The 27,546-nt window shown below is 39.9% G+C and overlaps 4 protein-coding genes across 5 annotated transcripts; all 4 read right to left on the bottom strand.

The window, feature by feature from the left end:
• Positions 1-375: 375 nt before the first annotated feature.
• On the bottom strand, positions 376-3,442 carry LOC118788123 (UDP-glucuronosyltransferase 2A1-like). The gene is made up of 2 exons (XM_036544000.1): positions 3,378-3,442; positions 376-2,213 (listed from the first exon to the last, which is right to left on the bottom strand). Exon 2 carries the CDS (start codon positions 2,187-2,189, stop codon positions 600-602), a length of 1,590 nt encoding a protein of 529 aa, XP_036399893.1. The 5' UTR covers positions 2,190-2,213; positions 3,378-3,442; the 3' UTR covers positions 376-599.
• A 3,218-nt stretch (positions 3,443-6,660) lies between these two features.
• Positions 6,661-10,471, bottom strand: LOC118787926 (UDP-glucuronosyltransferase 2A3-like). 2 transcript variants are annotated; one of them, XM_036543699.1, is made up of 2 exons: positions 10,309-10,471; positions 6,661-9,108 (listed from the first exon to the last, which is right to left on the bottom strand). In XM_036543699.1, the coding sequence occupies exon 2, from the start codon at positions 9,082-9,084 to the stop codon at positions 7,495-7,497; it is 1,590 nt and encodes a 529-aa protein (XP_036399592.1). In that variant the 5' UTR covers positions 9,085-9,108; positions 10,309-10,471; the 3' UTR covers positions 6,661-7,494. The 2 variants fall into 2 exon arrangements, with proteins under 2 accessions (XP_036399592.1, XP_036399593.1); XM_036543700.1 differs by lacking the exon at positions 10,309-10,471 and having other exon boundaries at positions 6,661-8,348; positions 8,430-8,798.
• Positions 10,472-13,571: 3,100 nt separating this feature from the next.
• LOC118788024 (UDP-glucuronosyltransferase 2A1-like) lies at positions 13,572-19,572 on the bottom strand. The gene is made up of 2 exons (XM_036543849.1): positions 19,330-19,572; positions 13,572-15,394 (listed from the first exon to the last, which is right to left on the bottom strand). Exon 2 carries the CDS (start codon positions 15,378-15,380, stop codon positions 13,785-13,787), a length of 1,596 nt encoding a protein of 531 aa, XP_036399742.1. The 5' UTR covers positions 15,381-15,394; positions 19,330-19,572; the 3' UTR covers positions 13,572-13,784.
• A 978-nt stretch (positions 19,573-20,550) lies between these two features.
• On the bottom strand, positions 20,551-26,114 carry LOC118788169 (UDP-glucuronosyltransferase 2B31-like). Its single transcript, XM_036544069.1, has 2 exons — positions 26,086-26,114; positions 20,551-22,249 (listed from the first exon to the last, which is right to left on the bottom strand). The coding sequence occupies exon 2, from the start codon at positions 22,242-22,244 to the stop codon at positions 20,646-20,648; it is 1,599 nt and encodes a 532-aa protein (XP_036399962.1). The 5' UTR covers positions 22,245-22,249; positions 26,086-26,114; the 3' UTR covers positions 20,551-20,645.
• Positions 26,115-27,546: the final 1,432 nt, after the last annotated feature.

Below are 27,546 nucleotides of genomic sequence, written 5' to 3'. Positions count from 1 at the left end.
AGTGGTGATGTATGAGATATTTATTATGTTTTGTTTTTTTTTAAATTCCCAATGCATACTTCATGCTGCTAATTAGCTATTTAAGAAGCTAACAAAATTAGCTAGCTATGTAAAGATATGCTCTTGTTAAGAAAATATATGCAGGAGTTGCTTTTAAATTGGCAGCTTAATTCAGACATTTAATTACATCTGAATGAATACTGTACTCAGTTTTAGAAGGAACACATTCTGGTCTTTGAGTCACTGTTTTAAAAAAAAATCCGCAAGACAAACTCGTATGTAGAAAACAACACTAGCTGAACACTATACACATTAAAACGAATGATCAAAACAATTTAAAGGTCTGTACTTATGGAATTATCAGTTTACATGATGAACTTCTGCGAACATAGTATAATCCTGGCATGAACTGAAAGTTTCATTATTCTATTTTTTACAGGTATAAATATACAAAAGGTGTATGAATATTGGCGTTTTATTGTTCTTTTATTGCACACCCTGTGGCAGACAAATCTGATAACAGCAGCAATATTAAGTAAGACAAGCAACACAACTGCTAACACCTTAGATACAAATGCGTGATTTTCTGCCTTTAAGAATTAGTCATGTTTTATTTTTCTTTTACATAACAACTTACAGCACAGATATCTGATAACAGCAATGACAATGATTAAGATGAGTAAGATAAGAGCTAGCAAGACTGCTATGACATCCACAGAGTGGTACACATACCAGGGCATCTTATAGGACTCTGTGCGCAGGTGAGCAGCACCTTTGTGTCTCATAACAAATTCAATCCAGAAGAGGGCGAGGTCCAGTGGTTTCATTGGCTGATCCCGGTGCAGCCTGGAGAGTCTCTGCATGTTCATCCTATAGGATGGGTCATGGAGCACTTCCTGTAAGGCCTGGAGAAAAATGTGTCTGTTCAACGTGACAAAATCCAAGACCTTTGCTGCTCCCTTCACTTTCATTCTGGAAAGGTTATCAGGCTGATCAAAAAACAGTGGAAGGCCAACTATTGGAACACCATGGTAAATAGCCTCTTGAATTCCATTGGATCCCCCATGGGCTACAAAGACTCTGGTTTTGGGATGTCCCAGAAGGTCATTCTGTGGCATCCAGTTGACCAATCGGGTGTTGTTACCCAGGGTAGCTGGCCTATCCCCTGTGTACCTCCAAATGACCTTCTGAGGCAGCTGAGCAAAAGCGGCAGCTATCTCCTCAGCTAGATCATGTGGCAGCTGACCGAATAATGTGCCTAAAGACATAATAATGACACCATGCTCTCCGGAACTCTGAACAAACTCCTCCAGATCTTCTGGAAGGGGCTTGGAAGGCTTGCACTGGAATCCACCCATATAGACAACATTAGGCATGGTGGGGCGTGGGAATTCAAAGACAAAATCTACCCTCATGAGCCAGATGTCTGCTGCCTGAAAGAGCGAAAAGTAGTCTACCCCAGGGCCAAAGTAGCGATGACATAAAGAACTATAAGGAGGGCTCACAATAAGTGCTGCATGAAGCCAAAAAAGACTTTGTACGAATAAGTTTTGGACCCTCTGGAGAAAGCTCATATTGTCGGTTAACTCTGCCGCTGGAAAAGGAACATAAGACAGTGGTGAAGGAGCAATTGCAAAGTGGCCTTCTCCATGTATTGTCCATCGAACATTAAAAACTAGGGGAAGACCAAGGTAGTGTGCTAAGAGAATCCCACCACCGAATACTGGATCAGTAAGAACCAAATCATACTGAGCATCACGTAGAGACTGCATCAAGCTCTGATCTTCAAACATCTGGACCACCATTTCACATATGTTTTCATGCATCTCTTTTAACATGTTACCTATCTCCATTTGCACCTTGAAAAGAGTCCACGCAGATCTACCCTCTCTTTGTATCTGCAGTAACCTAGACACAAATGTGCTGTACACCTCTTCATCATCACGTCTCTCTTCAACATGGACTGTGACTGAGGTGTAGTGAGGGGACGTCTCCTCAATGTACCAGCTGCTTGATGCTCGCACCACTGTGACACTGTGGCCCTTAGCATGCAGCTCCTCAATCAGAACCTTCATGTTCACCCAATGGCTGCCCTCCAATGGGAACATTAGGACTTTGCCACCATGGATACCTGGCAGTGTGAGGATCAGAAGAGTGGTCAGGAAGAAGACTGTAAGATACATCTCCATACAGAATCCTTCACAGTGTTATTCCTGAAATAGACACAGTATTACAGAAGTTCACTGTGTGAAAGGCATGCAAAATAAACAGTGCATATTATTTTAAAATTTGATTAAGAGGGATGAAATAACACTGAACAAAATAAATATTAAAGCATTTAAATTGTTCATTTTCACAAGACAGCATTAGAAGAAGCACAATAATGTGTAAAGCATAAACAGCTGCACACTATTCACAGGTATTTAATACACTATCTGGGTGCTCGCACTCAGAATGCAGAGTTGCACATTGATCTTGGGAAAGAAGGAAGAAACAGGCCTAAATCAAGTATCTTAGGCCTTGTCCACATGTACACGGGTATTTTTTAAAGCGAAAAAACGGAGAGAAAACGGAGTTTTTGGCTTATAACGTCAGAATGCGCGCCGTAATAACTTTTTATTTCAGGCTTCCGATTGGCCAACATGGCTTTACGGTTACGGGTATATTATACGGTTTGGTATGCTCTTGGCAGCGTGTTTCTGAGTTTTCTTGTGGACAGAGATTTGTTTTAAGAACGAAGGAGGAAAACCCCCGTTTTTAAAAATACCCGTGAACGTGTGGACTTGGCCTTAGGTAACCTAACCATGAACCACACGAATCAGCAATGTCCCAAGGGATGTCATTTAGCAGAGACCAACAAGACCACCAGTGTCAGAGGCAATTAGCCCCCTCACCTTTGGCGTTTTAGAGCTTAATATTTTAAACTACCAACATATAAAGTGCATTCATTACCATGGACATGGTGTCATGGCATGTTCGAATATTGTATTGCACATTACTTGGCATATAATGTAAATGCATGTTACACACAGCAAAGTAAATAATGTATATCACTATATGACCCACGGTGTAGCACTTCAGCCCACATCGTATGGAGTGCATCACTGCGTGAAACGCGTTGAGTGTTGGTGCACGCTAAAGATCATTTAATATCACTGCGTGCCTCACTAAAGAGCATGTTAGTATGCGTAACAATGCCCATGAGTGAATTTAATCCAGCATGTTGTGTTTCATACCCAAAATGCATAGTTATTACTATAAATACTTAGACAAACAGAGGTTAAAATCTCTTCCAGTTAGACAAGTGACAAATTCATGTTCACCAAAAAGTCCACGTAATGTGAAACCCAAAACACAGTACTGCTCATGTTACTTACCCTCGATATACTTGTGGACTGAGTCGCTTTCTTCAGAATGGAATGATCCAGTGCTTGCGGAGCTGCAGTTTCCTAATACAAAACACCTCAAAAAACAAAACCCATATAGTGCTTTCTCCACAAAAATCCTTGTGTTAAGTCGAAACTTAGCAATGATTTCATGATTTAACCGGTTCACGTAAACTCAGACGAACGTGCAATTCAAAAGTGCTTTTAAAATAAACTCTCCCAACACCGCGACGTACATCCATACAATCAGTATTCCTGTAACTTATGGGAACATTCCCAAAAGGAATTCAGCTTGTCTTGATAACCCATCCCATCGTACCTTGAACTGTATTAGGTAACCACCAGAGCCATGTAAAGAGAGAGCTGCGTCAACGAAAGCTCAAATTGCCTGATCGTCACGTCACTCACGTAGACTTCAGACAGTTCCAGGAAGTTCTTGGCGGGTAATTTGAATGCGTAAATACAGAGAGACAGAACTGCGATTTTTGGTAATTAGTAGTCAATAAATGCAATGATTTACGATAGTTATATAACACACCGACATGTGTATGTAGTTACAGCAATATGTTTTTTTTTCTTTAAGTAAAATTCGGTATTATTTGAGGATTAGTGTGAACAGCGTTACCCGCCTTGTTGACATATTTTAGGCTAACGTTACCTCGGTTAAAGAGCGTGTTGCTGTTGTTTATTGGTTTGAATTGAGTTTTTATTATTATGTTCTTAAACTTGTATGGTAGTCAAGAGCAATCATATCCTAATGTTTATTGATATATTTAGAGGGAGGGGAGGGGATGTTTCAAAATAAAGATCAGATTAATTTTCTAACATTTCTTTATAAAGATTCATGGTGGTTTCTGTAATCCTATGGTAACTGAGGGCCTGAGTAATCTTAATGACTAATGTCATCTTTATGACTTTCAGATAGGACAGAATGAGACCGACAGGTGACTATCAATGATAGTCATGAATTCATTAAATACATCTCTAATAAACTCAGAAACATGAATAGCATGTCAAGCAGTTTGTCTGTGCCCTTTCCTCCGTGTTCTCCTTGCATATAGTCTCCACCATGATTTGCTGTGTTGCATGGGGATGCTCCAATCGCTCGGGGAAAGGAGTACGAATGGACGGTTTCTCCACTGACACGGAAAGGGGAAAATGGTTGGCTCAAGTCAGCAGGAGCCATCTTACTATCAATAAAGATTACAACAACAAAAATATGAGGTAATCATATTAATAGGCTGTTCGTTGTTAATATTATGTGTTGCTAACTTTGTATAGCCTAATCTGTTATCTAACGTTCCCTAAATCTACTAATTTAGTGGGCGATAATCCACTAACATGCTTTAATGTACGTTAACTTGATTCAGATGTGCTGATAATATACAATCTGATTCTTTAAACGTCTTACCCTTTAAAAGTGCATCACATACGGTCTACTGCAACTCTCCTGCGCGGCTAGTATTTGCTGTTAACTTCTGGGAATTATTGAGAGTCCGAGGCTCACCATTGCTGTTAAAAAAAAAAAAAAAAAATGTCCATCGGAGCGAAAGGAGTTGACGCGACTCTCTCTCTGCATGGCTCTGGTAACCACGCAGAAGACGAAACGGGCTCCTAAGGTCCTACCTGTTACATCAGATAAGAGGGAAAGAACGATAATGCGCGCACTCCAGCAGCAGACCTTACATTCTGCTCAGCAAAATCAAAGATAATGATGTGTGTGTGTGTATATATATATATATATATATATAAATATATTGTAAACAGTATATGTCAATAAAGTCTGACCATGGGGTAAACGGCAGTCTGATGTTTTTCATTCATATATTTTACAATATGAAGTAGGCCAAAGGTGCATTTTTTTGGTCACCTCTTCAACAACTCTGAATGAACTGTCTGACTAAAATGACTGCATTCTCTATTTAAAAGCTGTGAAGATTGTACAACAGCAAAACATTAGGCTAGCACAAGATTTGGATATTGTCATTGTTGTACATTTAAAATCGCATCTCTTGTTGTCACATCGCTTACACAACCCTCCCACAGCTTTGCCTTTGTGGCTAAATGCAGTATGGGATTCAAGGACATTGCAATGCACAGCATGTCTCTGACACTTCCAGTTTTCCTGATTCAATGGTCATTCCCTTACACTGCATAGAATGTGTGCTGTGAAAAAGGTCACTTAAGGACAATGCATGGTTTATACATTACAGCATGTGAGAAAGCTGGCCAAAAGTTCTCACAAAACAGGAGGAGCAAACTCACAAAATTCAAATATTTTTTTTTTTAAATGCAAAGCAAAGAAACCCAGCCTAGGCCACAAGCTGCTCACAAGAATCTCTCAGCTTCTGATTAGGCAGGTGTGGTCCATTAACCAATGGCTAGCTTCACATGCACACAGATAATGGAAATGACCAATAGTTACAATTAACAGATTTGGTCTTCATCTGGATCTATATCTGGATCATCATTTTACACAACTTTATATGCATCTCTTTAGCCATTAGCTCCACTTCCAAGTTTAAACAAGTTCAATCAGCCACCCAGTTTACACCATCAGAAAACAATCACATACACTCCTGCAAATAATATTCTAGAGCCACAATCATAAATTGTACAAAAATATTCATAAAGCAGTACCATTCTGAGTTAAGAATTTAGATATTATCATCCCATTGAACTAGATAGAGTAAACATGAATGCAACATCTCTGAGTCACTCCCAAGTTCTCCTAATAGTCGTTCCATCACGACGTGTGTACAAAGTGCTGTGTGAAAAGGTTACTTAATGACTCTGCAAAGTTTTCACATGTGTTTTTACATTATATATTCCAACTCCATTTCCTATCAGAACTGTATCTTGGTATGGTAGCATTCACAGAGGGAATCAACCATAACACCCACGATACAGGAGAGAGATTGTATGATAAGTGCTGCACGGTCAGGTTTACCAATGAATACTAATAGGTTTCCACCTGTATGGATAAGGACTATAAACAAACCTACGAGCCATGATCCATCTATGTCTTGCACACAAGCCAAGCACTCAGCAGTAGCTTCTCATCAGAAAACTTCATCATTTCCAATCATTCCATTTCATGGAAATTGCATACATTCAAACACCAGACCATTCTTACAAAACATGCAACTAAATATATCACCTTGATTAGCGTGTGACCATTCAACACGTAAAAGAATTTGTATAAATAATTACCTTCTAAAAAGATGTGCAATCTTTACTGTAACAGCAATAAGTCATATGTAGTGGAGGGAATCTCACTGAAAACAAACAAAAGCCTGTTGATGAAACAATAAAAGTACATCTGAATATTTTCATTGTACTAAATCAGCAGTATATTGTTACCCTATCCAATGCTGACACTAGTATACAGACACTTCTATTATGGGATGAAGCAGAATAACAATCATATTTGCAAGGGTTAACATGCAAAAAGGAAAATGACTACAGTGCCCACACTATTAGGGAGACACAGTATTGAAAGATTCCAGGCCTTGTCCCCTTGTCTCAATTAAATGAGAGTCCAAAGTAAAAAGCCATATCCTTCAAGTTTATTACAAAGCGCACTTTTAACAGAAAAAGAATGCAAATATACCAGTATCTGTCATTGCAGAGGGAAAACAAAGGAAAAAATCAGCCAAAATGGCAAAACCTGACAACGTATTCATTCCTCCTCCACACACACAAAAGATCAGTTGAGGATGTCACAGGCCAAATCGACAGAATTCAGTTTATATTCATTTATTTACACAGAATCCCTGTATGGCAGATACTGTAAAATTACAACAGTGATTACAAAAGTAAACAACAAAGCAAAACAATACCAACAAAAAGGCAAAAACACAAACAATAGAACGAACAAAAACATAAAACATGTTCACAATGTAATACACATAGCTGGGTCCTGTAGGAATTGCTAAAGGCAAAAGCTGTGGGTAAATGCTGATCTGTGACTTGATTCCCCAACCACAAAGCTAACCTTAACCAAAATATGCTGAGCAGCATGAACTGGTCTTAGATCACCTCTCACGGACAATTTATTCCTCAAATATATTTTATTCTTACATTGTTAATATAAGTGCATTCACAATTAATCATGTTTTATTTTTCTTTTACAGCACAACCTACAGCACAGAAATCTGATTACAGCAATGACAATGATTAAGATGAGTAACATAAGTGCTAGCAAGACTGCTATGACATCCACAGAGTGGTAGACATACCAGGGCATCTTATAGGACTCTGTGCGCAGGTGAGCAGCACCTTTGTGTCTCATAACAAACTCAATCCAGAAGAGGGCGAGGTCCAGTGGTTTCATTGGCTGATCCCGGTGCAGCCTGGAGAGTCTCTGCATGTTCATCCTATAGGATGGGTCATGGAGCACTTCCTGTAAGGCCTGGAGAAAAATGTGTCTGTTCAACGTGACAAAATCCAAGACTTTTGCTGCTCCCTTCACTTTCATTCTGGAAAGGTTATCAGGCTGATCAAATACCAGTGGAAGGCCAACTATTGGAACTCCATGGTAAATAGTCTCTTGCACTCCATTGGTTCCCCCATGGGCCACAAAGACTCTGGTTTTGGGATGTCCCAGAAGGTCATTCTGTGGCATCCAGTTGACCAATCGGGTGTTGTTGCCCAGGGTAGCTGGCCTATCCCCTGTGTACCTCCAAATGACCTTCTGAGGCAGTTGAGCAAAAGCAGCAGCTATCTCATCAGCTATATCATGTGGAAGCTGACCGAATACTGTGCCTAAAGACATAATAATGACACCATGCTCTCCGGAACTCTGAACAAACTCCTCCAGATCTTCTGGAAGGGGCTTGGAAGGCTTGCACTGGAATCCACCCATGTAAACAACATTAGGCATGGTGGGGCGTGGGAATTCAAAGACAAAATCTACCCTCATGAGCCAGATGTCCGCTGCCTGAAAGAGCGAAAAGTAGTCTACCCCAGGGCCAAAGTAGCGATGACATAAAGAACTGTAAGGAGGGCTCACAATAAGCGCTATCTGAAGTAAAAAAAGACTTTGTGCGAATAAGTTTTGGACCCTCTGGAAAAAGCTCATATTGTCGGTTAACTCTGCCCCTGGAATAGGAACATAGGACAGTGGTGAAGGAGCAATTGCAAAGTGGCCTTCTCCATGTATTGTCCATCGAACATTCAAAACTATGGGAAGACCAAGGTAGTATGCTAAGAGAATCCCACCACCTACTGCAGGATCAGTAAGAACCAAGTCATACTGAGCATCATGTAGAGACTGCATCAAGCTCTGATCTTCAAACATCTGGACCACCATTTCACATATCCTTTCGTGCATCTCTTTTACCATGTTACTTGTCTCCACTTCCAAGTTGAAACGAGTCCACACAGATCTACCCTCTCTTTGTATCTGCAGTAACCTAGACACAAATGTGCTGTACACCTCTTCATCATCACGTCTCTCTTCAACATGGACTGTGACTGAGGTGTAGTGAGGGGACGTCTCCTCAATGTACCAGCTGCTTGATGCTCGCACCACTGTGACACTGTGGCCCTTAGCATGCAGCTCCTCAATCAGAACCTTCATGTTCACCCAATGGCTGCCATCCAATGGGAACACTAGGACTTTGCCACCATGGATACCTGGCAGTGTGAGGATCAGAAGAGTGGTCAGGAAGAAGACTGTAAGATACATCTCCATACAGAATCCTTCACAGTGTTATTCCTGAAATAGACACAGGATTACAGAAGTTCACTGTGTGAAAGGCATGCAAAATAATCAGTGCATATTATTTTAAAATTTGATTAAGAGGGATGAAATAACACTGAACAAAATAAATATTAAAGCATTTAAATTGTTCATTTTCACAAGACAGCATTAGAGGAAGCACAATAATGTGTAAAGCAGAAACAGCTGCACACTATTCACAGGTATTTAATACACTATCTGGGTGCTCGCACTCAGAATGCAGAGTTGCACATTGATCTTGGGAAAGAAGAAAGAAACAGGCCTAAATCAAGTATCTTAGGCCTTGTCCACACGTATACGGGTATTTTTTTTAAAGCGTAGCTTTTTCTATCCGTTTTGGCCTTTCGTGCATAGAAACTCCGTTTTCAGTGTTTACGTGTATACGGAGAAAACGGAGTTTTTGGCTTATAACGTCAGAATGCGCGCCGTAATAACTTTTTTTTCAGGCTTCCGATTGGCCAACATGGCTTTACGGTTACGGGTATATTATACGGTTTGGTATGCTCTTGGCAGCGTGTTTTTGCGTTTTCTTGTGGACAGAAGGAGGAAAACCCCCGTTTTTAAAAATACCTGTGAACGTGTGGACTTGGCCTTAGGTAACCTAACCATGAACCACACGAATTAGCAATGTCCCAAGGGATGTTATTTAGCAGAGACCAACAAGACCACCAGTGTCAGAGGCAATTAGCACGCTCACCTTTGGTGTTTTAGAGCTTAATATTTTAAACTACCAACATAAAGTGCATTCATTACCATGGACATGGTATCATGGCATGTTCGAATATTGTATTGCACATTACTTGGCATATAATGTAAATGCATGTTATACACAGCAAAGTAAATAATGTATATCACTATATGACCCACGGTGTAGCACTTCAGCCCACATCGTATGGAGTGCATTACTGCGTGAAACGCGTTGAGTGTTGGTGCACGCTAAAGATCATTTAATATCACTGCGTGCCTCACTAAAGAGCATGTTAGTATGCGTAACAATGCCCATGAGTGAATTTAATCCAGCATGTTGTTTCATACCCAAAATGCATAGTTATTACTATAAATACTTAGACAAACAGAGGTTAAAATCTCTTCCAGTTAGACAAGTGACAAATCCATGTTCACAAAACAGTCCACGTAATGTGAAACCCAAAACACAGTACTGCTCATGTTACTTACCCTCGATATACTTGTGGACTGAGTCGCTTTCTTCAGAATGGAATGATCCAGTGCTTGCGGAGCTGCAGTTTACTAATACAAAACACCTCCAAAATCAAAACCCATATAGTGCTTTTCCCCAAAAATCCTTGTGTTAAGTTTAAACTTAGCAATTCTTTCACGATTTAACCGGTTCACGTAAAATCAGACGAACGTGCCATTCAAACGTGCTTTTAAAATAAACTCTCCCAACACCGCGACGTACATCCATACAACCAGTATTTCAGAATTTCTGTAACTTATGGGAACATTCCCAAAAGGAATTCTGTGTCTTGATAACCCATCCCATCGTACCTTGAACTATATTAGGCAACCACGCAGAAGACGAAACGGGGTCCTAAGGTCCTACCTGTTACATCAGATAAGAGGGAAAGAACGGTAATGCGCGCACTCCAGCAGCAGACCTTACATTCTGCTCAGCAAAATCAAAGATAATGATGTGTGTGTATATATATGTATAATAAATATATTGTAAACAGTATATGTCAATATCAACAAAATAACTTTGAGAAATAAAGTCTGACCATGGGGTAAACAGCAGTCTGATGTTTTTCATTCATATATTTTACAATAAGAAGTGGGCCAAAGGTGCATTTTTTCGGTCACCTCTTCAACAACTCTGAAAGAACTGTCTGACTAAAATGACTGCATTCTCTATTTAAAAGCTGTGAAGATTGTACAACGGCAAAACATTAGGTTAGCACAAGATTTGGATATTGTCATTGTACATTTAAAATCGCATCTCTTGTTGTCACATCGCTTACACAACCCTCCCACAGCTTTGCCTTTGTGGCTAAATGCAGTATGGGGTTCAAGGACATTGCAATGCACAGCATGTCTCTGACACTTCCAGTTTTCCTGATTCAATGGTCATTCCCTTACACTGCATAGAATGTGTGCTGTGAAAAAGGTCACTTAAGGACAATGCATGGTTTATACATTACAGCATGTGAGAAAGCTGGCCAAAAGTTCTCACAAAACAGGAGGAGCAAACTCACAAAAAATTCAAATAATTTCTTTTTTAAAATGCAAAGCAAAGAAACCCAGCCTAGGCCACAAGCTGCTCACAACAATCTCTCAGCTTCTGATTAGGCGGGTGTGGTCCATTAACCAATGGCTAGCTTCACATGCACACAGATAATGGAAATGACCAATAGTTACAATTAACAGATTTGGATGCACTTCATAAAGTGATCTCCTATTGGTAGGTTTGAAATGGACTGAAAACAAAGGGACCTTGAACATTTAAAATTTTAATGATTAACACAAATTGACAATAAGCATTCTGTTTCTAGGGGACAGGTGAAGGCTCTACTTCACACGACATATATACAGACTTATGATCCTTTTATATCTGCAGTCCAGCACTTAACAACTTCCCATTTGAAAAATAAAACTTTTAAAAATAGTCAGTGACAAAAAAAAAAAAAACAACTTGTAAGTAGAGCTCATTTCACATGGTATTTAAAGCCACATTAATACTATACATTATAATGATTTGGACTCTTTGGAGAAAGCTCATGTTTGTTAATTATTCATGTGGAACAGGAGCATAGTGAAGGAGCAACTGTAAAGTGGCCTCCATGTGCTGTCCATCAAACATTAAAAACTAGGGGAAGACCAAGGTAGTGTGCTAAGAGAATCCCACCACCTCCTGCAGGATCAGTAAGAACCTGAAGTCATACTGAGCATCATGTAGAGACTGTGTCAAGCTCTGATCTTCATCTGTACCTATATCTGGATCACCATTTTACACAACTTTATATGCATCTCTTTAGCCATTAGCTCCACTTCCAAGTTTACACAAGTTCAATCAGCCACCCAGTTTACACCATCAGAAAACAATCACATACACTCCTGCAAATAATATTCTAGAGCCACAATCATAAATTGTACAAATATATTCATAAAGCAGTACCGTTCTGAGTTAAGAATTTAGATATTATCATCCAATTGAACTCGATAGAGTAAACATGAATGCTTATGCAGCCTTGCTTTAGCTTCTGTTTTATGTCTAAAGTCAGCATGGGGTTCAATGACATTTTATTTCACAACATCTGAGTCACTCCCGGGTTCTCCTAATGGTCGTTCCATTACGACGTGTGTACAAAGTGCTGTGTGAAAAGGTTACTTAATGACTCTGCAAAGTTTTCACATGTATTTTTACATTATATATTCCAACTCTATCTTGGTATGGTAGCATTCACAGAGGGAATCAACCATAACACCCACGATACAGGAGAGAGATTGTATGATAAGTGCTGCACGGTCAGGTTTACCAATGAATACTAATAGGTTTCCACCTGTATGGATAAGGACTACAAACAAACCTATGATCCATGATCCATCTATGTCTTGCACACAAGCCAAGCACTCAGCAGTAGCTTCTCATCAGAAAATTTCATCATTTTCAATCATTCCATTTCATGGAAATTGCATACATTCAAACACCAGACCATTCTTACAAAACATGCAACTAAATATATCACCTTGATTAGCGTGTGACCATTCAACACGTAAAAGAATTTGTATAAATAATTACCTTCTAAAAAGATGTGCAATCTTTACTGTAACAGCAATAAGTCATATGTAGTGGAGGGAATCTCACTGAAAACAAACAAAAGCCTGTTGATGAAACAATAAAAGTACATCTGAATATTTTCATTGTACTAAATCAGCAGTATATTGTTACCCTATCCAATGCTGACACTAGTATACAGACACTTCTATTATGGGATGAAGCAGAATAACAATCATATTTGCAAGGGTTAACATGCAAAAAGGAAAATGACTACACTGCCCACACTATTAGGGAGACACAGTATTGAAAGATTCCAGGCCTTGTCCCCTTGTCTCAATTAAATGAGAGTCCAAAGTAAAAAGCCATATCCTTCAAGTTTATTACAAAGCGCACTTTTAACAGAAAAAGAACGCAAATATACAAGTATCTGTCATTGCAGAGGGAAAACAAAGGAAAAAATCAGCCAAAATGGCAAAACCTGACAACGTATTCATTCCTCCTCCACCCACACAAAAGATCAGTTGAGGATGTCACAGGCCAAATCGACAGAATTCAGTTTGTATTCATTTATTTACATAGAATCCCTGTATGGCAGATACTGTAAAATTACAACAGTGATTACAAAAGTAAACAACAAAGCAAAACAATACCAACAAAAAGGCAAAAACACAAACAATAGAACGAACAAAAACGTAAAACATGTTCACAATGTAATACACATAGCTGGGTCCTGTAGGAACTGCTAAAGGCAAAAGCTGTGGGTAAATGCTGATCTGTGACCCGATTCCCCAACCACAAAGCTAACCTTAACCAAAACATGCTGAGCAGCATGAACTGGTCTTAGATCACCTCTCACGGACAATTTATTCCTCAAATATATTTTATTCTTACATTGTTAATATAAGTGAATTCACAATTAATCATGTTTTATTTTTCTTTTACAGCACAACCTACAGCACAGATATCTGATAACAGCAATGACAATGATTAAGATGGGTAACATAAGAGCTAGCAAGACTGCTATGACATCCACAGAGTGGTAGACATACCAGGGCATCTTATAGGACTCTGTGCGCAGGTGAGCAGCACCTTTGTGTCTCATAACAAACTCAATCCAGAAGAGGGCGAGGTCCAGTGGTTTCATTGGCTGATCCCGGTGCAGCCTGGAGAGTCTCTGCATGTTCATCCTATAGGATGGGTCATGGAGCACTTCCTGTAAGGCCTGGAGAAAAATGTGTCTGTCCAACGTGACAAAATCCAAGACTTTTGCTGCTCCCTTCACTTTCATTCTGGAAAGGTTATCAGGCTGATCAAATACCAGTGGAAGGCCAATTATTGGAACACCATGGTAAATAGCCTCTAGCACTCCATTGGTTCCGCCATGGGATACAAAGACTCTGGTTTTGGGATGTCCCAGAAGGTCATTCTGTGGCATCCATTCGACCAATCGGGTGTTGTTGCCCAGGGTAGCTGGCCTATCCCCTGTGTACTTCCAAATGACCTTCTGAGGCAGCTGAGCAAAAGCAGCAGCTATCTCATCAGCTAGATCATGTGGCAGCTGACCAAATAATGTGCCTAAAGACATAATAATGACACCATGCTCTCCGGAACTCTGAACAAACTCCTCCAGATCTTCTGGAAGGGGCTTGGAAGGCTTGCACTGGAATCCACCCATATAGACAACATTAGGCATGGTGGGGCGTGGGAATTCAAAGACAAAATCTACCCTCATGAGCCAGATATCTGCTGCCTGAAAGAGCGAAAAGTAGTCTACCCCAGGGCCAAAGTAGCGATGAGCCAAAGCAGTGTAATGAGGACCAACAGTGTTTTTGTAAAGTTGACTTCTAAAAATATAAAAAAGCATGTTTCGGATCCTTTGAGAAAAACTCATATTGTCTGTTAACTCTGCCACAGGAAAAGGAACATAGGATGGTGGCGAAGGAGCAATTGCAAAATGAGCTTCTCCGTGTACTGTCCATCGAGCGTTAAAAACAAGCGGCAGACTGAGGTAGTGCGCTATGAAAACCCCACCACCTACTCCAGGATCAGTGAGAACCAAATCGTATTGAGCATTGCGAAGAGACTGCATCAGCTTCTGATCTTCAAAAATCTGGATGACCATTTCACATATGCTTTTATGCATCTGTGAAAAATTATCTTTAATTTCCATGTCCAAGCTGAAGCGAGTCCAAGCAGATCTACCCTCTCTTTGTATCTGCAGTAACCTAGACACCAATTTGCTGTAAAAGTCTTCATCACCATGTCTCTCTTCAACATGGACTGTGATTGAGGTGTAGATAGGGGACGTCTCCTTGATGTACCAGCTGTTTGATGCTCGGAACACTGTGACACTGTGGCCCTTAGCATGCAGCTCCTCAATCAGGACCTTCATGTTCACCCAATGGCTGCCATCCAATGGGAACACTAGGACTTTGCCACCATGGATAACAGGCAGTGTGAGGATCAGAAGAGTTGTCAGAAAGAAGACTATGGGCTGCATTTTGATACACATGAATCTGTTCAGACCTGAAATGTAAAAATGGTACAGTATAAAACAGTTGGAATGAATGTTCATCATAAATTATCATAAATCAATCGTCAAGAATTGTAAATCATATTTCATTTTGTGGTGTACATAACAGTATTTTAAGCTACATCCTCAACTGTATTACTGAACTGCATCCTCAACTGCGACTACCCCCACCAATAGTGAGATAAGGAGGCTGGATATGATCAGATGGACCGGATCAAAAGACAACAAATGTCTTTATATATTTTCAAAAGTACAACTGTGAATCTGTCCTTACCATTGCTTTTTCTTAAATCACCAAATACATATGAGGCATCTTTGACAATCGTTGGTTCATACAGGAAAAAATGTGAAAATTGGCAATAAAGGCCCAACATTCCAATCGTTCAGTACCTACCTATCATACAGTATCTGCCTCACTAGTCTTGGTTTCCAGCCATACATCTCTGATTTTACTTGCATGGAACACCTCCTTTAACAGTCAGCATGAATTCCTACTTTATCATTATCATTGCTGTTATTAACTATCTGCTAAGTATCACAGCAATGAGCATGGATGTCAAAAGGTTTGTAGTCAGATCTGTCATATACTCAGTAAGTAAGGTTATATGTGATATTATTTATCTTTTCTTGAAAAACATTATCCTCTTGCAAAAAATGCATTCAGTCTAAAAACTGACTAAAACAGTTTTTCATTCATTAAAAACAATGGTTAATTTCAAATATTATTTTAATTTTGTACATAATAAATTCACATTGTAAACATGATTTCTGGCACAGTTAAACCCACCCAATGTTCCATTCTGCCAGGATGATGCAAAAGATATAAACTTTTAACGCCAAACATGATTTCCACTTCAACCACTCAATGACAGTCTGAAACTGAGTCACACAATAAAGTTTTTATTTTAAAGTTTTAAAGATTGTTTTACTCAACAGATATACAAAATAATCAAATTGGAAATTACACCTAGCTGCTATTGAAATTTTCCACATTGCAAATATCTCATAACTGTTATTTCTGTAAATTGGTATCAATGTCTGAATATAATGCTGCACTTATTCACTTTGCATTTCAATTGCAAACATAATTTTTACATTACTACGATAGTATCTGACTTCCAACAGTAAAAAACATATCTATGTTCAATGGTCAGACTCTTGTGAAGGAACAGTTAAAGACTTGTAGTAGACTGACTTTGTAAAGCTGACTTTGTACCAGATTTGCTCTGTGTGCACATCCGTGAAGCAAGGAGACATCCTTAGAAATATCTTAGAGTAACACATTCCAGCTGTGTAATGAAACCTTTTTTTCATTTTGGTAATGTGCTTGTTGTGAGGTGTTAGAGACAGCCGATTCACAGCTCTGACAAAAATAGGCTAGCCTAGCAACAACACCCTATCTAACAGGCATTTTCGCAACAGTATCCAGGACAGGCCCGACGCATAAGCAAACTAAGCGTCCCAGCAATGCTTTGGACCCCCGTGGCCACCAGGGGGCCTCCAAGAGCGCTTGAAATGTCCCACAAGAGCATGAAATGCTTTTTTTGGTGATATATTATATTTAGGGCTGTCAAGTCAACGCGTTAATATAGATGAATTAATTATAGAAAGTTATAGAAAAAAATTAACGCAAATTAATCGCACTCTGTGATGCTTTTATTTATGCTGTGTTGCTTTTATACAACAGTTCTACAAACAAGGCTGTTTATCAGATAACGATAATTTGAGACAACAAATTATGATTTTTTTGTTGTTTATTCGGCTCCGTCGACAAAAATAGTTCCTTCAGGATTACATTTACATGTGTTGTCAAGCAACACATAAACAGTTACTTGACTGCAGGTTAGTTAGCTAGCTAGCTACATCATACATGAAAAGGCTAGCTAGCTACTTTCTTTCATACCTGACAGCAGGCTCGCCAGCTACTTTTTATCATACACGTAAAGGCTAGCTATATGGTAGGCAGGCAAGCCACTTTTAATTATAGCCCACTAAAGGCTAGTGAGCTACTTTGTAGCATACATGGACGGGCTAGATATACGGTAGGCTTGCTTGGCATCTAAAATATGAAACATTGAAACACTGACAATCATTACAATGTCAAGGATAAAATGAGAAACTTATGGACTTATTTCCATCATTGTTCTTGCTGAAACATTTCTGATTTTTTTATTTCCTCAATTCATTAGGTCATATTTTTGATTGTTGCATATGAACTGTGAAAAAATGTTCTGAATATATGGGAAATAAAAGATGTTGACCTTTAAAGTTTATAATGTCTATTATAATTGATGCAGTCATCTACCAAAATCCATGTGAACTGAAATATCTTTAAATGCTTCTCATGGCAAATATGTTGTATGCAATTAATTTAGATTAATTAATCACAAAGCATGTAATTAATTAGATTATTTTTTTAATCGCTTGACAGTCATAATTATCTGGCTCAATCAATGGTAATCATACAAAAACACAATATTATGTTAACAATAGTCAATAGTATTGGCAGTGCCGAGGCGGTGGGGGGCCCCAAATCAAATTCTGCTTAGGGCCCCATAAAGGCTTGGGCCGGCCCTGACAGTATCGTTATGAAAAACAATTATAAGAATGGCAAAAGAATACAATAAATTAATTCTGATGGTAACTGTAGCGGTAATTGTAATACAAGCAGCAAGATTTAGTTCAACCTTCCCTCCCTTTATCGATGTTTATCGAAGTGGCCCATTCAGCTTTCATTTAAGGTTACTTTTGGTATGGAAGAATGTGGCAGGTGCCATACCCTGGCTCAAAGAACCGGTTTATTCGCTGTTTTAGAACACAACAGTAAGTTATTGAAGCACGTACAGTGAACTGTCTTCTGTGAATCATAACGTAGAAATTAACTTAGAAAAACGTTGGAACGCTTAGACAATACAGCCTTCCAAAATAGTAGCTTCGGAAACACAATGTAGCGCGTCAAATGTTTTAATAAATGCCTGATATACATTAACGCAAGTGACTTATACCCTGATAGTAATCTTTGATAACAGGGTTTATTAAACTGCTGCTGCCTCTGAAACGATTAATAGTGATGTTTATTAGTGTGGATGCTTTATGACGTACGGTTTGTCTCACATAGTGGATTAATTCAAGCGTGTCTTGTTAAACAGTTAACATGTAGGAAATATCCTTAACCTATATAGATTGCTACTGCTCACAGAACGATACATTTTGAGGTTTAACAACGACTGTTTTCTAAACAACCGGCAATGGACAAACTGCCAATGTACGCACTCATCTGCACGAGCGGCTTGCATTAGCTTGCAATCTATTAAATCTAGGGTGTGTGTTCTCGAAGTCGTGCTGGGTGTCTCGTCGTGCGTGCAGGAGAAATTTAACTACAGTTTACAAGCCAGTTTGTTGAGTGAATGCCCCTTAGACTCCGTAGTGCGTCTGAGTCACACTGGAAATGCATCAAGTTTTGTGCTAGTTTTTTTTTTTTCCTTGTGTCACTCTACCGTACCATAGGCTTTACTTTAATTATGTCAACACTAGACACATCGTACTCATGAACTACAAGTATCAAAAGGTAACTACATCATTATTGTTTTGTCGTTATAATTATGTTGTTTTTGAGTACCGTGGTAGTTACTATAACGATTGTGACGCTCCTCATCACTACGCTACGAACGCATCTGTGCAGTAATCTGATTTCTTGTTGACGTTAAACGTTATTTTAAATAATAATAGAGTCAAGAAGTGAGCTGGCTAAGCAAATCGACAGACAGGAGTAGAATGCTTATAGACCAGAAATGATGTTAACATACTACCTCGTGCTACCTATTTACTTTTCCCATAGTAGATACAGTCACATATGCCAGTTCACACGTTTCACTTTTAAGCATTTTTTCTCGTTTAAACCTGTGACCCAATCTGCATGTGTACTTACGTGCTCAACTTCAAATGTGTTCCATCCAGTTCAAGGATATGTGGCACTGCCTGCTTAGTGTTCACATCGCGGCGTCTTCAGTAACAAACTGGCCACTTCCCCCTTTTTCTACACTGTTTATAGACCATAATGAGGAAGTGAATCGCAAAAATCATTTAAGCACAGTTCAAAACCAACTCGAAGAAAGAATTCTACACGCAGTAACACACAGATCTGGTTAGTTCGTCCGCAACAACAACTCAGATGAACGATTAACTGAATTATGTGTTCACGTGATTAGGGGCGTTTTTAACGAATGAAGGATGCTTTCCCAGACGGTGGGATTTGCAGTGAAGGATGAGGTGGAAAGTGGAATTATGCATCAAACAGGCAGAAATAGACAAGTAGTAAACAAGTAGAAATGTTTGAGATTATTATTAAGATATTGAATCAAAATTGAACACTTAGGTACAGCTGATTGAAATTCATGTCCGCACTGTTGTCACACAGAGCACAATAAATTGGCCGTACAAGGAAAGTATCCGTTACATTTGCCCTATAAGATAACAGCTGTTAAAAATATGGCCACACATATCATTTCATATGAATGCATACATTTCACAGTTGAATGCATGACTTATCATTTGCATTCATACATACTGTATGAATGCATACATCGTCACATTTTTTCAGAATGTATCACAATCTAAATCCAATCTTCAATCTTTGCCTTTCGGATTTACAATGGTAAATCCTGCAGTACATTAGAGTACAGAATTTGAATGGATAAAAATGTATTTATATTTTATTTTTCTTTTACAGCACAACCTACAGCACAGGTATCTGATCTGTCATTGCAGGGGGGAAACAAAGGAAAAAACGACCCAAAATGGCAAAAGCTGACAACATATTCATTCCTCCTCCACACACACAAAAGATCAGTTGAGGATGTCACAGGCCAAATCTACAGAATTCAGTCTGTATTCATTTATTTACATAGAATCCCTGTATGGCAGATACTGTAAAATTACAACAGTGATTACAAAAGTAAACAACAAAGCAAAACAATACCAACAAAAAGGCAAAAACACAAACAATAGAACGAACAAAAACGTAAAACATGTTCACAATGTAATACACATAGCTGGGTCCTGTAGGAATTGCTAAAGGCAAAAGCTGTGGGTAAATGCTGATCTGTGACTTGATTCCCCAACCACAAAGCTAACCTTGACCAAAATATGCTGAGCAGCATGAACTGGTCTTAGATCACCTCTCACGGACAATTTATTCCTCAAATATATTTTATTCTTACATTGTTAATATAAGTGCATTCACAATTAGTCATGTTTTATTTTTCTTTTACAGCACAACCTACAGCACAGATATCTGATAACAGCAATGACAATGATTAAGATGAGTAACATAAGTGCTAGCAAGACTGCTATGACATCCACAGAGTGGTAGACATACCAGGGCATCTTATAGGACTCTGTGCGCAGGTGAGCAGCACCTTTGTGTCTCATAACAAACTCAATCCAGAAGAGGGCGAGGTCCAGTGGTTTCATTGGCTGATCCCGGTGCAGCCTGGAGAGTCTCTGCATGTTCATCCTATAGGATGGGTCATGGAGCACTTCCTGTAAGGCCTGGAAGAAGATGCTGCTGTCTACAGTACCTACACTCAGAATTGTGGCTCCTCCCCGTTCTTTTAGTCTAAGGAGATTGTCGTATTGGTCATAAAACAGTGGCAACCCCACCACAGGGACACCATGGTAAATAGCCTCTAGCACTCCATTGGTTCCCCCATGGGCCACAAAGACTCTGGTTTTGGGATGTCCCAGAAGGTCATTCTGTGGCATCCAGTTGACCAATCGGGTGTTGTTACCCAGGGTAACTGGCCTATCCCCTGTGTACCTCCAAATGACCTTCTGAGGCAGCTGAGCAAAAGCAGCAGCTATCTCATCAGCTAGACCATGTGGCAGGTGGCCAACAAATGTCCCTAAAGACATGATAATGATGCCATGCTCTCCGGAACTCTGAACAAACTCCTCCAGATCTTCTGGAAGGGGCTTGGAAGACTTGCACTGGAATCCACCCATATAGACAACATTAGGCATGGTGGGGCGTGGGAATTCAAAGACAAAATCTACCCTCATGAGCCAGATGTCGGCTGCTTGTAAAAGCTCATAGAAGTCAACATGTGCATCAAAGTACTGGTCACAAACAGCCTGGTAAATGGGCCTGATAAGAAACCTGTCTTGAAAGAGCATGAGCCCATAGAAAAGCATGTTTTTGACCCTCTCAACAAAAGTCATTTTGTCTGACAGTCCAGATCCTGTCATGGGAATGTAGGATATTGGTGATGGAGTGATAGCGAAATGACCCTCCCCACTTGTGACCCACCGCACGTTGTACACCAGGGGGATATTAAGATAGTGAGCCACCAAGATACCTGAACCCCAGGCCGGGTCTGTCAGCATCAGGTCATATTGACTTTCCTTAAGAGTCTTTATTAAGTTCTTGTCTTCAAATATATTCACTGCCATGTTAATCACCATCCTGTGAGCCTCAGACATTTTGTGAAACATCTCCTTTTGCAAGAGCAAAAAATTCAACAGGGAGCTCTTTCCTCGCTCAATCTCGATCACAGTCCTTATCGCCGTTTTAACAAAGTCCTCATCGATGCCAGCTGATACAGGAACTGTGATAGAGCTGTAGTGCTGGGACTTCTCCTTGATGTACCAGCTCTTGTCAGACCGTATCACAGTAACGGTGTGTCCTCGAGCGTGAAGACCTCTAATGAGGATATCCATATTAACCCAATGGCTTCCCTCCAGTGGAATTACCAGCACCTTTCCACCATAGCAGACAGAACCAAAGAGCATCAGCTGTGTTATGAGTAGGATAAATGCTAAGCTCCACGGAGAGTACATCTTCATTGTATCTGAGGAACAAGGATGACACACACATACATACAGTATCAGTCAGTGATGTATGGGCCTAAACAGAAAACAACCTTTGATCTTATTTCTCATTTACAGTGACAACACAGGAACGTGGGTTGAAAAAAAAAAAGTAGTGCTAGCCAACTGCTAGGGATGACTGAGTGATCATATTGAGAAGGTTGAAATTGGACACTAAAAAATCCTATGCCTATTCAATCCACAGAGGGAGAAGGACCATATTGAGTAAGTGCATTGTTTTATGGAACTCCTCCATCATCCTCAGGGACAGATGTGCTAATGTAATTGGGAAAATGCAAAAATATGTGTGCACTTAGTGTATCTTTTCTGAGGTAATTGCCTCCTGGACCCAATCCCATCTCCTACAGACTATCACTCCTACAGTCTTACCTGCTCTCATGCATATCACTCACCACTGGCACCTTCCCCACTCCGTTTAAGCAGGATCGGGTAACCCCAGTACTCAAAAAACCTACACTTAGCCCCTCCCAAACAGAAAACTACAGACCCGTCTCTCTCCTCCTGTTCCTATCTAAAACCCTTGAACGAGTTGTTTTCACCCAGGTCTCTGCTTTCCTTTCCCAGAATGATCTGTTGGACACCAATCAATCTGGATTCAAACCCACATCACTGAAATGGCCCTACTGTCTGTTGTTGACATCCTGTGGGCGGCAAGAGCTGCCTCCATGTTGTCAGCCCTCATCCTACTAGACCTGTCCCCTGCATTTGACGCAGTATACCACCAGATCCTCCTGTCCACCCTCGCTGAACTGGGCTTCACCCGCACTGCACTTCAATGGTTTGAGTCTTACCACACAGACAGATCCTTCAAGGAGGGGTGGGAAGTCTAAGTCCCACTGGCTAACCACTGGGGTACCTCAGGGATTGATGCTTGATCCCCTCCTCTTCTCTATCTACACAACTGCATTGGGCCTGATCATCCAGGTGCATGGCTTCTCCTACAACTGCTATGCCAATGACACCCAGCTGTACCTCTTGTTCCAACCTGATGACCTTACGGTCTCAGCATAGATCTCTGCCTGTCTCTCAGACATCTCAGACTGGATGAAGGAGTGCCACCTACAAATCAACATATCCAAGACTGAGCTCCTAGTCATCCCAGGCAGCCCGTCTATCCAGCATGACATCACCATTCAGCGTAAGTCAAAAAAAGCGCACAGTTATGCACTTTTAAGCCTACGCGTATTCTCCCCTCGACTTAAGTCTATGATTTGTGCGCCATGAAGGCAGTTACGCGCTTCGGGCGGAGCAACCCCAAAATCTGGGCGTTTCTTATGTAAACACCATTTACACGTATTCTGCCCTTGACTTACGTGCTTTTCAGATACACGCTTCTGAAGGCTGTAGTAAGTCCAGCGGCACCAAATGGCGAAACACCATATTGCCTTTTAAGTCGGCAGTAGGCCTACTTTTAACATTATTATACACGTACAAATAAAGTTCCAAATGTACGATATTTGTGTGTCATTATTTTTAAACTACAATAAAATGTCTCGTAACCCTATATTATATTGTTAAACAAAAAACATTTTACATCACATGGTGTTGTGAACAAGCTTGGTGAATAATTAGTTCAATTAGAATAAATCAGAAATATCAATAGCAGAGCGTTACCCATTCATTAATCAATTTAGATAATAGAGAGTACTTTGGTAGAGTCATGATGAGTGATTACTAATAAATTGTTAATAATAGGCTACTCAACATGAGTTCAAGCGTGGACCTTGGAACCTGCATTTTGTTGCACCTTTTCCTCAGTAGAGCGTTTTTATTAACCCTTTCACGCGTACCATTTAGCGCGTAGGCCTATGCTAAAACCGGTGCGATTAGAAAACTAGATTGGAAAAGTTCTAGCTAATTTTAGCTGTGATGAAACAGCGATTTAACATTAAAAAATATATAGCAAATGCTAACTGCAAACTATGAGAAGCTTAATAATGCTAATGAAAACATAAGGAAACCATGTGACGTAGCTGAAAACGCGCACTACATAGCATAAAAAATAAGTTACGTGCAAAAGGGTTAATGAATCTCCACACGTCAAACATGTCTTTATACACAGGCCCAGCACGTGTTGTTTGGTTTATTTACTTTATTTTTGGGTTTACGTCATACATAGAAACAAACACTTTCCTTTGAGGCGATTCGTAATATAGCTCTCCTCTGTGCATTTATTTTCAAAATCAGAGTCTGGTTTATGGTTTCAATGGATTTCAATGGCATTCAAATGGTAAGTCCACGTTCCACGTTTTCCCGACAGCCAAAATGAACGAGGCTGTGACTCAGTCTACTTCTATTTTACATAGATCGCCCCTCTTTCATGAGCCTGCATTCATTCTGGAGTTGTGTGCGTGATCGGAGCGCTGTGTGCGTGATCGGAGCGCGTAGGGGAGAATACGTGTAACTGAAATGCGCGTAACTGGAGGCGCGCAATACCACGGCCCAATGACACTAACTGCGTCCAGGTCTGCAAGGAACCTGCGGGTAGTGATTGATGACCAACTAAAATTTACCAACTACATTGCTAAGGCTGCCAGATCATGCAGATTCACGTTCCCAACATCGGGAAAATCAGGGCCTACGTATCTGACTATGCTGCGCAGCTCCGTGTCCAGACATTGGTCACCTCAAGACTGGACTATTGCAATGTTCTCTTGGCTGGCCTACCTGCATGCACTATTAAGCCTCTGCAGTTGATACAGAATGCAGCTGCGCATCTGCCTTTCAACCAACCAAAAAGGGCTCACATTACACCTCTCTTGGTCTCACTGCACTGGCTCCCTGTAGCTGCTCGTGTCATGTTCAAGGCCTTGATGCTTGCATACAGGGTGACCAATGAAATTGCACCTACCTACCTGATCTCACTGCTGCAACCCTATGTTCCCTCCTGATCACTTCGCTTTGCTACCGAACGACACCTGGTAGTCCCATCACATTGTGGTGTAAAATCACTATCGTCCGTTCTGCTGAATCCCTCTCTGTCTTTAAGAAACATCTGAAGACACAGCTCCTCCACTCTCACCTGAGCACCTGAAACACTACCCCCTAAAGGAACTTCTCATGTCTCAAACTGTCTTCTACTAAACTATAAAATACAATAACACAAAAAGTACACTAATGGTTTAACGCACATGTTAGCTTTACCTGCTAGGTTGTACCTTGCCTGGCCAACCTTTGGAACTTTGTTATGCAGCACTTCTAATATTGTTGACTCTGTATGGTTTTTTCACTTGTGTTGTATTGTACCTCACTTATAAGTCACTTTGGATAAAAGCGTCTGCCAAATGAATAAATGTAATATAAATGTAAATGAGTGACAACACATGAGAAGACAAGCATTTTACATTGTTTGTATTACAAAAAACACAGTGGAATGAATTAGGAGTATGACAGTCAAAAGTGCACAGATGAAAACATATACTTTGGCATATGTGCAGAACAAGCAGAAGCCCCAAATATGAGGCTTTTGACTTATGTAAATTTTGATTAGCTTTTTACTTAGCAAAATTCCCTTCCAGTGTTAAACAGTTCTAAATCAAATATTTTATCCATCATGACACACATTTTTGTAGCCCTTTAACACTCATAATTCACACACTGTCCTTAAGTAAATCTGGCCCACAGACATACTGCAAAGCATATTATAATAAAATAATTAAAATAACAGTAACAATACAATCTTCACTAACTTCAGTTAGACACCCTAGTTAAGTTGTAAATTTTATCTCGCTAATCATTTCAATGGCATAGATTCTCTGGTGTTACGAAAAAATAGTTATGATAGTACTGTACTCACAAATTGATTCTCCGGTGTTGGAAAACAGCTGTTTCATAGCATTGAAAATTGATTTCTCATCTAAGTTTTTTTCATGAAAAGTTGGCCATTATCCTTTTTTCAGTCCAAAGTACAAGATAAGCAAATGTTATGCAGTATTGTTAAAGGCACAGACACAAAATTGGTCAAGGAAAGAACTATATGAATACACGTACAAAGTATCTACATATAGATAGATTATAAAGATGATTTTTTTAATAGATAGATTGTAAAGATGATTTTTTTTAATCAATATATTTTTTTTTTATCAATCCAACAACTAAACCAAACAGTGATAATACAACAGACAGGAAATATGTATTATTTTGTATGCTGACTGTGTAGTTTCATGTTCAGATCACTGGAAATGAGACTTTATTTTGCCAATTAAAGATGCTGTTCACATGCTGGTTTGTCATTGCATGGTGACATCACTGCCTTAAAAAGAGCTTCTCCATATCAGTCTCCACACAGCCTGAGAGGTCATCCTGCCTCCATCAGTATGCTTCCTCCTCGGCTGCTGTGTCTTAACCTGGTGTGCAAAGGGCAATTAAAACAACATCATACTCTGTTATAAGATGTCTTTAAAATACACAATGTTTTCTTCAGTTCAAAGCATGAAAGTAATCTTATTGAACTACCATGATAGTGATGATAATGGCTTTGTGTCTGTCATTTCTAGTGCTGGTGGAAGCCACTGTGTTAAATCCAAACCCTGTTATTTTGGCGGAAGAAGGAGGCATTGCTGAGGTAACGTGACCAATTAGGCGCCGATGACTGGATGTACTGGTACCGGCAGCAAGCCAAGGCAGCCTCAGTGCAGCTGCTCTGGTCTTGGCCTGAATTAATGGAGCCGGAGCCTGTGTTGCAGGAAAAGCTCTTTTCAGCTTGAAGAAAAGGAGAACAAACATTGGTCCTGACAGCAAGCAGCCTGCATGCCAACGACAACACTGTGTGTTTCTGCGTCAGTGGTGCAGATACTGTGCTGCTGAGGGAGCAGCACAACAAAAACATTAGAGGGGAAAAAACTGTGGGTGTTGTGGTTAGAATGTCCTCCTGCTGGTGCATGAGGTTTAGAAAACGACCAATTGTTTTCTGGATCTCTTGTGAGGCTTGAGACTTGAGGCCCTGTTGCCACTAGACAGATGCATTCAGTTAGACAGGTAACCGCGCCCATTGTAAAATATGTCACAGGACTTTATTTTGGTGTACAAATGTATTAAATTCAAGCTGCAGGATATGTAATGAGGCACATGCACCATGAGTGACAGTAGAGATGCTCACAATTTGTCAGCTGGTGTAGAGTCAGTCTGTAACCTGACCAGTGGGGATGTGGTAGAATTGGAAAAAAATGGGAAGTGTCTTTAGGTTAAAAATGTCAATTCAGGCACTGAGAACTTAATACAAAAGGGTTTTATTTTCAGTATTTACACCAAACAGAGG

The sequence above is a fragment of the Megalops cyprinoides genome, chromosome 13 (assembly GCF_013368585.1).
Source record: "Megalops cyprinoides isolate fMegCyp1 chromosome 13, fMegCyp1.pri, whole genome shotgun sequence".
NCBI lineage: Eukaryota > Metazoa > Chordata > Actinopteri > Elopiformes > Megalopidae > Megalops > Megalops cyprinoides.
Note: the sequence above shows the minus strand (reverse complement) of the source record. Positions and strands in the feature narration are given on the sequence as shown.